The sequence below is a fragment of the Choristoneura fumiferana genome, chromosome Z (genome assembly GCF_025370935.1).
Source record: "Choristoneura fumiferana chromosome Z, NRCan_CFum_1, whole genome shotgun sequence".
Lineage (NCBI taxonomy): Eukaryota > Metazoa > Arthropoda > Insecta > Lepidoptera > Tortricidae > Choristoneura > Choristoneura fumiferana.
The window spans coordinates 35,171,727-35,182,981 of record NC_133472.1 but is presented as its reverse complement, the minus strand read 5'-3'; the positions used below and the strand labels follow the sequence as shown (position 1 = coordinate 35,182,981).

The following is an 11,255-nucleotide window of genomic DNA, read 5'->3' as shown; positions in this document are numbered from 1 at the left end:
GCGGGAGCACATACACGATCCGCGGCAGCAAAAACTTCTAGTAGCTTCTATAAAATGGCTGCATGGGTTACCCTCCTTTATGCAACTAAAATCTTCAGATCAGCTTCCTCTGGTGCACCAAAACTGGCGAGAGTTGTTCCTTATCGCAGCTGCCCAATATTCTTATTATTTTGACGAAGGTACGTAATCATTATCAGAGAAGTACGGTCAGCATCAAAAGTAGCCGGTTACTTTTTTACTCTGTCACATTAACACATTTGTCAATCTTGTATGGCGCTAAGTACCTACGTGACCACAATGTACAAAAGTAACCAGCTACTTTTGATGCTGACTCTACCTAGTTAGCTACTACCTGCTTTTTGCTAAAATGAAAAATATTTTTTTTAATTTATTTGCAGATGACATACATTTAGCATCGGGAGCAAAAAAATTGAGCAATAAATTCGAATTAAAAAAAATAACAGACATCGTCAAAAGGATAGCAAAATGTAGACTGGATAAATCCGAGTACGACTGGTTAAAATCTGCCTTGTTATATCGAAACGGTGAGTAAAATTGCTATTGGTTACACGTATATTTCAGGCTGTACAGTGTACAGTCAACTACAAAGAGATGTATCCATGGTAATCTTCCTAAATGATGTAACTTTTCGCATGCCATAATTATTTACCCTTGGTCGGTGACATTTCTAGTAGCAGCAAAACCTTAAATTATCATCGACTCGTTTAAAGTGCAACAATTATGACATGTATCCCGCTTACGCTTACTCCGAATGTACACTAACCGTAACCAACACACTAAAGAAATATTATTTATCCAATAACCTGAGACAGATGTATGCAATGACAAGTGCGTACTGTTTTCGTGTAACGTCATTTTTTTTTAAGTTTAGCGACGTTTATTTTATTAACTACGTGAGCATCAATTCAATTCAAATATATTAAATATATTGACCCGGATAACTCACGTCTTAAATCGAGTTTAGCTCGACATGTTTCATGTGTTAATATATTTAATATGAGCGAGTCTCAGGGTAGTTTCATGTTCAACTCAAATAGTACAATATTATAAATGCGAAAAATTGTGAGTATGTATGTGTGTATAGTTTGTTATTCATTCGCGCTAAAATCTCGTAGGTATCTCAAATCAATGCGCCAACAAATTGAAATAATGTTCATAAAATTCACTGAGTAAAATTATCGATTTTGAGATACGGGCTTTATTCGTAGTGACGATATGTATGGCAATGATAACAATTGTAATCTAATTTTTTTCTTAGATATAATAGATAGATACGAAGACACTAGACACTAGTAGTACTAACCGGTATGCAGCTGTTTATATCCACATGTACGCCAATCATTTAAAGCCTTATTGATATTTATTATTGGTGAGCGTGTATTTTGTGTTTAATGCTGACAGAGTCGTTCGAGAGTCCTTTGTCATCCCAGCTGGAGATTCTACAAGAGCAGACACTAATGTTACTCCAAGAGCATTGCTCTAGAATAGACTCCACGCGGTTTGGTCGTATCATGCTACTGCTGCCGAACATCTGTTCCGTCTCCAACTACGGCGTCCTTGAGGACCTGCTGTTTCCTTCTACAGCAACCGAAGCCATCAATTCAACTCTCACGCGGATATTAATGTACACTGCTATATAGCTCACTACTAACAAATTCCCCTAGATGCAATAGGGCACTTCTGTATTGTAACTTGCTAAGATTGTATAATGTTAATGTTAATGTATAACTTGTAGGAGTAAATTATAAGTACCTTGTATTACCATTCGTTTGCATTGCCCAATGAGGGTTTCACAGAGGCGAAATATCGCTAGATGGCGTTAGTATCGTGAGGTCCGTTTGACGTTTGCTTGCGATTGGCTCATTTAGTTATTTAACCAATCACGAGCAAACGTCAAACGGACCTCACGATGCTAACGCCATCTAGCGATATTTTGCCTCTGTGATAACCCTCATTACTGATTGCTGTTTGGAATAATTGGCAAAGTACAGTTTTTTTTCGTAAGTCCTTGCGGCCCATTTCACGAAGTTACGATTTTACAAGCGGTGTCTCCTTTCAGTGCATACTGCTACACAAAGTCTACCGCTTGTAAATTGTAACTTGTTTAGAGCTTCGTGAAATAGGGCACAGGTCCTAAAAAGCTAGGAGTAGCAGCTCTTTAATTTTTGATCCCTAGCATACTTTAAAAAAAATGCGATGTCAAATGTCACTTTGCTAGTCTTATCACTATCATCATTAAATGAGACATTAGGTTTTTATCCCCTGGGGACATCGCAATAAAAATAGCCTACGTGCTATTCCAGAAGTCTAGCTAACTACATATCAATTTTATCCAAATTCGTCCATTAGTTTTGGCGTTAAACAGTAACAAGCATACACACACACACACAGAGAAGCTTTTATAAGTATCTTTAAAACTTAGCTATGCTTACTGTAACCCAATTTTACACCACAAAACTTATTAAAATAACGAAGTTTCATGAAACGTCGTCATGAAACTTCGTTATTTTTAAGTAATATTGAATGTAAAAGTGGTAGGTAATAGATAATGGGTTATCAAGAAGAATCAATGGACGATTTTGAAGCCTATACTGATGTAGTAAGTAGGTATTGATACCTCTACACTTATTATGCAAGTGTAGTATAGATAAAAATATAACGTGCACCTCTTGAAAAAACTTTACTTAGCCGATCCCAATCTTATACCGGTTTTACGTTCGTCGACATTGGCCTAACATGTAGAATTTTGTTGGATGTGTAATGTGTATGAAGAGAACAATTGAATGGAAACAGCCTTTGGCAAATTTTGTTGGATTTTTATAGTAGGAGTCGCGAAGTAATTTAATCGATTGTCTGTCAAATCGGGATCGAAAATCGTCTAGTCACTAAATTAAAATAATAATCGTTTCTAGTCATGTCTTTTTCCGAACCCAAAAATATTTGCGATCTGAATATTATCTATTATAAAAGTGTGGCTGCTAAGGAACAAGGCTATGTACAATATTACATTTCGTAGACCGCTAGAGTTCAGTTTCAGTAATGTATTAATAAGATGTGAATAAAATAGAATTAAGTACTTCAGTACCACTACCATGAGTTTACAGTGACCGTACTCGATAGCGTTATTTGTATAGAGAATTGTACAGCGCATCCACAAATAATTTACGCCGTCGCTATCGAGTACGGTCACTGTAAACACATGGTAATAGTACAGGCATACTAATATAAGTACTTACAAACTCTCAAACTCCAAAATGGCCTGTTGATTTGTGGCCCTTTGTGGAATCTTTTCACTGTAAATGTTAAAAACGCGGACACCAGTTGTAGTACAGGATCTGGCCCCTTCCTACGAAGTGCAAAATTCGAACTTCGTGTCTTGTCGTCCCGCTGATGCTTATGATATTTAAAACGAGAGTGAGAGGGACGGTACGATACGAACTTCGATTGCTAGTTCCTTTACGGATCCCGTACTGAACTGAACTGACATTATGGAGAGAAGTGCAAGTGTGTAAAATTAAAGCCATATAGGTATTTCACAAACAGATTCTAGTTGAGATCTAGATGAGCTCAAAAATAGTATTTACTTTGAAGTTTGTATTTTTTGTATACCTAAATATTCGTAAATATAAGTGAAGCACTAGAAAGAGCGCTCTGATTTTTTTATTGACTAAATAGCAATTAAGTACAAAGCCGCATAAATAAGTAGGTTGGTAGTGTTATTTGGGTGTTATTTTATCGATCACCTAATAAATGCATTTTTGGGAACCTAATAAATAATATTTGTTCCTAAAATAGTAGATCTGTCACCTAAATTTAATCACCAAATAATTTTAAAACGGTAATCTAAATATTAATTAAAAATCAAAATTGAAAATACAAACTGAAATATAGATGCACAGAAAAACCAGAAAAATAAGACCATCACAGGGAATCGAACCCAGGTCCTCGGTATTCCGTACCGCGTGCTATACCGCTACACCACTGATGGTCCTTCATGGATGGTGAGTGGTCAGTATATTTCAGTTTGTATTTTCAATTTAGGTTTTACGGGATGACCGTAAAAGTAAAAATTTGGAATTGAAATAAAAAAATACAAAAAGATTCCAAAAAAACAATCTTAATTAAAAATCACTTGGAAATAATATCGATCATTAATAGTTATTTATGTGGCTGGTGCATAATGAGAGTATTAATTATGTATAGCCGCATACATAACTTTATCTACATGCATATCATAAGTTTTCTATAATATGTTTAGATATGGCCTGTATTTTTAAGTTAGTGTTACTGATAACTAGTTTGAAGTACCTACCAAAGCTTAAATAAAACAGATAATAAAAACGTAAAGTTTATTTATAATAATAATTATTATCTACATGCATGTCATAAGTTTTCTACAATATGTACAGATATGCATTGTTAAAAAAAGTATTACCGATACTTTAATGTAAACATTAAGATGCACTGTACCTTAATGTGAACATTAAGATGCACCCGCAGGTACCGGGTTTCTTAATAAAGGCCATTTGATAGTCGTTTCTGAACATATAATAGGGAAGTTATGATATGCATGTAGATAAATAATTATATGGGTTCTGCCATTAAAACTGAATCACCAGATAATATCAAAATGTTTACCTAAAATATATATTTCACTACTCATGCTCGTAAAGTTCGTGTAGCATAAGCTGGATCTAGGTGACATAAAATGACTTTTTATGCTCTAGTGCATAAAGTAAAATCTTCGTCTAAGACCAGCGTAATCAGGTGTCAACAGCCACAAACAAAAAAGTTTTTACATTTTTTTTAATAATGTTTAATTTATATAAAACTAAAAATCAATCAAAACAATCAAAATATAGCAATAAAACTAAAAAAATATAATTATCTCTTAATGCATAAAAAATAAAAGGTAAGTACATAGGAAGTGAACAATTGTTTCCACTGTTGCTATTTCATTCCTCGCAATCTAAGTGAGAAGCAGAGTGTAAAACTCGAGCATTAAACTCATTTTCCCCTCGACGTGTCTATCGTGGCTCGGGTGGCTATTTGAGCGTCTCGTTGTACAATCTACTATTTTAATCACTGAAAAATAATATTAATTATCAAATTAAGTGGCAGTCATGCGGTTGTCCCTTTCTCTAGCATATAGTATGATATGGTGATGATGATGATGGATGGTAATTTGAATCAATTTAAAATAACGAAGTTTCATGCCGTAAGTATTAGCAAAAAATGGTGGTTCTGTGCCCTTAGTGTAAGTTTTCGGTTAGAAAATACATCTCGATCGCGTTCGCGAATCTCAATTTGTATGGAAGTGGAAACACGAACATCGCAAACGTTCCGCTAGAGGCGCTGTTCGTGTTTGCATACAAATTGAGATTTTAACGCGAACGCGATCGAGACGTATTTTGTAACGTAAACTTACACTAAGGGCACTGTGCACTGTGCCCTTATTCCATGGGAATATCGGGATAAAAAATAGCCTATGAGTTATTCCAGACATCTAGGTATCTAAATACCAAATTTTACCCAAATCCGTCATCATTCCTCCTCATTTAAGATTGAAGGAGTAACAAACATTCACTATGGTTATATTAATATGCTGCAAAAAAAACATATCCAATAATGCACTAAAGTTGTGTTTTCCTTACTCAATGGATGTTTAAACCTCCTCAATCCTCCTGAAAAAGCATCTGGTAGCGGTGCGTTACATTTCTAGTAACTACAAATATCTGTAAAGTTATTAAATTCATTGTTTTTGCGAAAAATAGTGCATCACATTAGGTAAGTCAGTCTATTAGGTAGCAGTCATCACTACTGTACAAATAGCATTTTAACCCAATCGCGATCAAGCTCATGACTCCTGCGTTACATTAGATCTAGTAAGCAGTATCCAAAGTATACATTAGCTTATATAAAATAAAGTTTGCGAATTACACTTTAGTTTGCAATCAAGAGTAAATCATAGCATAACGGTCACATTTATGTCAGAATTCCCATTCACTATATTGATGCCTACAGTTAGGTAATGACATGTGCGCTCGTTCACCGTTCTATTAATAATCTGATATTATTACGTAATAATAGTCAATGTACATACGTCAGTATAATTAAATAAAGATTTTTGCGTACTATATACACATATCTAACAATTTACGTTTATCATAATGACTGTATGTTTCAATATGATCAGCTACGTACTATATGATGAGTACATGCGTACCTACTAAGTGTTGCATCACTTATCGCCGACAGGGAATTCATCCTCACCAATGTGAAATTACAATAGTCGCGTAAACGTCAGTTTTAAATGATTCCTACTACTATTAACAGTTTATCAAATAGATTCATATTAATGGTCTAGATCGAAGTAAGATCGACCTTCATCGATTTTTTACCGGATAGAAAGTATTACTTTATATTATATAAAATAAGTTTCTGAACAAAAGCCACATATTATAATAATGATTTTTTTTATAATTTTAGTAGGTAAATTATATTTATGAACATTTTCTGTTCAGAAACTTAAGTTGTTTCAGAAAATATAATTTTTAACTGATTAATAAATCGGTGAAGGTCGATCTTACTTCGGATCCTCTACTATGAGCCATAGCTATTACGGCTCAAGAGCCCTGTGATAGACGGAGAGACAGACAGACAGACAGACAGCAAAGTTTCAGTAATAGGGTCCCGTTGTCACCTTTTGGGCACGGAACCCAAAAAGATACTTTAGTTGTATGAGTTTAAATTAACCTTTAAATTCTTACTTTATTTTTATACTATCGTTATTTCATCAAAATTTGTTCGGTCGTTTTTGCACGAATTCGATCCATTATCATCATAATATTTAGCATTATTTATCATTGGTATTAGCTAAAATATTATTCTTCACCCTATATCCCGCGAAAGTTTCGGAAAATAGTAATAAAAAATTAAATAGTAAAAATTACTTACTTGAAAACCACATTTGAAGTCTCTAATAATCTATCCCGTAAGTATTTCGGAAATTCATCTCTATAATCATTGTATTTATAATAAGGATGGCCAACAGGAACAAAATAAATATTTAAGGGACTTTTATACATTTGGCATGTTTGGGGACTTCTCAATATGATCTGATGATATCTTGTCAACATTTCTTGTGAAATGTTATTAATTTCGGCATCATTTGCTCTATGAAAGTTTCGTCTTTTTCCACCACAATTACTGTTATTGGATGTGCTGAGGAAATAAATCCAATGAAATAGCATTTTAATGCCTTCGTTACTCGAAGTTGACCTTGTATCTAAAGATACAATGTAATCATAATGTATAATAGATAAGTAATACAAATACCAAAATAGAACGTAGCAATATCTAGTCCAAAATGTTCAAATGTTTTCTGACCTGATAATAATAGGCGTGTTTTTTATTCATGCTTAATTCACCATTTCTTGCTACTATCGGGAAATTTCCTTTTTCCCGCGTAATGTAATGATCGCGATAGTATGAAAGTTATAATCAATAATTTACCATCCCAAAGTTACTCGCTGTTAATCTGTCTTTGCGGTAAAAGTTATAAAGATCATTCTCATGTTGCCCAATCGTTGATTGTTCTATTTTTTTTATTTCTTCGGCAGTTTTATGTAGCTCTTGAATTTTAGTCATGCAAAGGACCGTCAGTTGTTCTATTGAGACATCATCCACCGGGTCTGTGGCATTTGGCCCGTAGTCCTTATCGGAATGGCGATTTTCGGTACGGTTGATATTGTACTATCGTTTTCGTGGAGTATGCTTTGTTCGTCGCAAAAAAGAGTTTTGTTTACGCAAAACGTAATTTTGGAATGTGTAACCAGGCATCTTACCCACACATTTTACACAGGCAGTATTATGCCATTTGTATCCAATCGTATGATTAAGTCCTAAAATAAGCGAGAAAAAACATGCATGTTTGATTAAACATTTGGGCTTAGTGTACGTTTCTAATATAAGACGATAATACACACACAAACATCACGCCTGTATTCCCAAATGGGGTAGGCAGAGCACACGAAACTTTACTGTTTCGGAGCCACTTTTAGCAATTTTAGGTAACGTAAACGATAATAATTATTATAAATACCAGCCACTTGGACACGTCGCTGGTAGGAACCTCCTTTGCACAAATTAAAGCGTTTTCCACAGTTATATTTACTGACAATACTCATCAAATTTTCGGCGATGTTTGTTGTCTCATTTGATAATCTGTGTGTTTTATTCATAACGGACTCATTAGCGGAACATATTAGGGCCCAAACACTTGCTGCACGGTCTTTGATGTGGTCAACTAAATCTTCGTCATCTTCCTCCTCATTTTCAGAAGACGAGATAAATTTGCAGTAGTATGGCTTGCAAGACCCTTGCCGACCGAATACGTGTATGGGTCCATTTTCCAGATCGGTTCGCATCGCTGACGGATTCTCCGCGTTGTGGATCACAATTTTCCTGGATACGGCTGATAATTTGCCTATTCGTGTCTTTAATAGATTACGGCCGTATAGTGGCAACTTGGTATTTGCTAGGATCTACAATAACAAATCAAAATAAATAAATCATAGTACACTTCCTGGCGGTGACATGGTTTGACATGTTTGAGATCACTGAATCGAAAAATGGTTTCGGAAACTTCGCAATGGTTTTAAAAGACCTATCCAACAATACCCAACACTATAGTTAGTTGAGAAAAAAAAACAAATCCACTTCTATAGGTCTATAGGAGGTACCATATTTATTCGTAGGAGGTACCCTAAAAAAATTGTTTTTTTTTTTTAACCACTTTATCGGCATGACTGATATGTATATATTCATGCCAAATTACAGCTTTCTAGTACTAACGGTCTCTGAGCATAGCCGCGGACAGACAAGCAAACAGACAGACAGACCGACGGACAGACATAGCGAAACTATAAGGGTTTTAGTAGACTACAGAAACCTAAAAATTTTACTACCCGTAGTTATGACAAAACAGAGGTCAATCTGTCACCTCTAGGAAGGATACCTATATAAGAATATTTTAATTTAATTATTTATTTTAAAAGTGAATTTACGACTAAATGAGACATTTTCATGTTGAAATATCCAACTTAGAACAAAAATACTTACAAGCGCCTAAGCGTGTACTCTTAGGTTATAAGCACCTTCCCTGTTTCGATATTATTTGAGTATGCTGTAGCGACTCGAGCTACATCAAAAAGTACCTAATAGGTACACATGTTGGTCCATTATAATTATCAGTTTTGAATATATGAGGGAACAGATTAACCGTAACCTTCATACATACATACATACTAACATCCCAATACCGGTCAAAATTCGGGAGTTACGACTTTGAAAATTTGAAGTATTCGTTGGTTAAAAAAAATAAAAGTATATAAAATAGGTGTTTGCTGCTTGCATTTCACGGTTATAGTGCTCATGGTGGACTTTCCTTTATATTCTTATAAAATATTGAACTTAGGTAAACTATATCTTACTGAGCAATCACATTTGAATACTTAAAAAATATAGTCTCAAGACTTATATTACTCCTGCCTACACCATCTTGAAATTGTCTGATGTAAAGCTGTGCGGCTTAGATACATCGAATAGATTTTGGTTCGTTCGTTGGTCCTGACTGAACAGCGAAGGTCGATAATCATCCTGTTGGCGTATACCGGCGAACCGAAAATTGGCGATATCATCAAAGGAATCGAACCTTTAGATGGAACACATTGTGGATCGTCGCGTCGTCAAAAAGCCAACGAAGTTCAACGAACGATCTGTGGTGTAATCCACCATCTCTGCTTTCGTTAAATTATTGTTCCAGTTCTTCCTAACTTGTTATAAGTAACGGACTCTGTTTTAATCATACTTTAATCAACAACTAAACGAATTGGTTGGACTAGCATTTGAAAACCAACGACCGTGACTGACTGAATACCTATTCAAAGTTGGCGTTCTTACGTGTTTGTACATAAATCCTGTAACCAAAACCTACTTACTAACGGATATTCAGTAGCTAGATAAAATATGATCTCTTACTTACATGTGTGTCGAAGCCGAATACTAATTTATTTCAGTTAAGTATCCGTTTTTTAAAAGGAAATCGTCTTTCACTCAGATTGAATGACAATCCTATGCCATCATCGACCATAGATGAGTGTGTTTGTATACGGTAATAGATAGCTAACTTCACGTATATTTGTGGTCTCGACTAAAGCGCCTCCAAGCGGTTGAGTCGGTGACTAAATGTCTTCTATATAGATGTATAGCTACGATAGCTGTCTATTACGTATATATATTGATAGGTATAGGTAGGTGTGTGGTGTTAGTTAAAGGTAGGTATGTATTACACGACCAAGCTAAGTTTGCACCTCGCACTTAACAAAAACAGTAAAAAAAAAAACAACAAATAGGAGACGAAAATTCGTAAGATGCGTATCGACGACAAAGAATGAAAGCTGTTAATGCTAAAATTTTCCTCTCCTTACGGCACATAGATGACAATGTACACCATTAACTTTTTTTAGTTGCCAATGTATAATAAAAACTGGAATTCAAGACCAAAAAATCTACGACAATGTTGCCACTGAAATAAAATGTGTGTACAATAGTACATTCCTTTTTTTTAAAACACACGATAGAATATTATTTTTATTAGTAGGTAATTTCGATTCTATATATTTTTTTTTAGCTCCCAATCTATTGTGATTTATTAACAGAAAAGCACAGTTATAACACATATACAAAATTTAAAAAAATACAACTACTATCTACTTACTATTTACAAAACATACGAAATAGAAAATGTCTTCAAGGCTGCTGCTTTGGGGGGCCGTTCCTAGGAGGCTGGCAGCATTACCTCTCTGGATAGCTAGGCTGATGCGTTGTGCAAGGTAAGCACCAGCCCGCCGATCCCTTGAGGTATTTACCAGCCGAGAAGATATCTGCTGGAAGAGCTGTTTTGCCTCTGGCCCCCAAGGCCCCAGAGTTTCTACAATTTAAAGAAGTCATTTTGTTTACTTACTTTTACATAAATACTAGACGCCTGAATAAAAACTTAATTATTTTGTAATTTTTGGTTGAAAAACTGGTATTGTGCTTGTATTTCTTCAGGTATTCATAACATTTGGTGCAATAATTTACAATTAAGATAAAATCAAACTAATATTTGATTTTTTTTAAAATATATTTAGCTAATCAACAAAACTGCAGAGTAATAGTGTGTAGCGCGC

General features: G+C 34.8%; 1 protein-coding gene and 1 long non-coding RNA gene across 5 annotated transcripts in view; one reads left to right on the top strand and one right to left on the bottom strand.

The window, feature by feature from the left end:
- The window catches only part of LOC141435768 (nuclear receptor subfamily 2 group C member 2-like), a gene marked incomplete in the record, with an annotated part of 21,409 nt that extends 17,129 nt beyond the window's left edge, over positions 1–4,280 (top strand). Inside the window, 3 exon segments of the mRNA XM_074098583.1 lie at positions 31–179; positions 399–545; positions 1,423–4,280. Coding sequence (XP_073954684.1) covers positions 31–179; positions 399–545; positions 1,423–1,661 — 535 coding nt within the window.
- A 100-nt stretch (positions 4,281–4,380) lies between these two features.
- Positions 4,381–10,188, bottom strand: LOC141435760 (uncharacterized). Of its 4 annotated transcripts, none has more exons than XR_012452221.1 (5): positions 10,067–10,188; positions 8,126–8,567; positions 6,979–7,925; positions 5,676–5,756; positions 4,381–5,106 (listed from the first exon to the last, which is right to left on the bottom strand). It is a non-coding gene; the product is annotated as an uncharacterized lncRNA (long non-coding RNA). The 4 variants fall into 4 exon arrangements; XR_012452222.1 differs by having other exon boundaries at positions 4,381–5,756; positions 6,979–7,245; positions 7,411–7,925; XR_012452223.1 differs by having other exon boundaries at positions 4,381–5,756; positions 8,133–8,567.
- Positions 10,189–11,255: the final 1,067 nt, after the last annotated feature.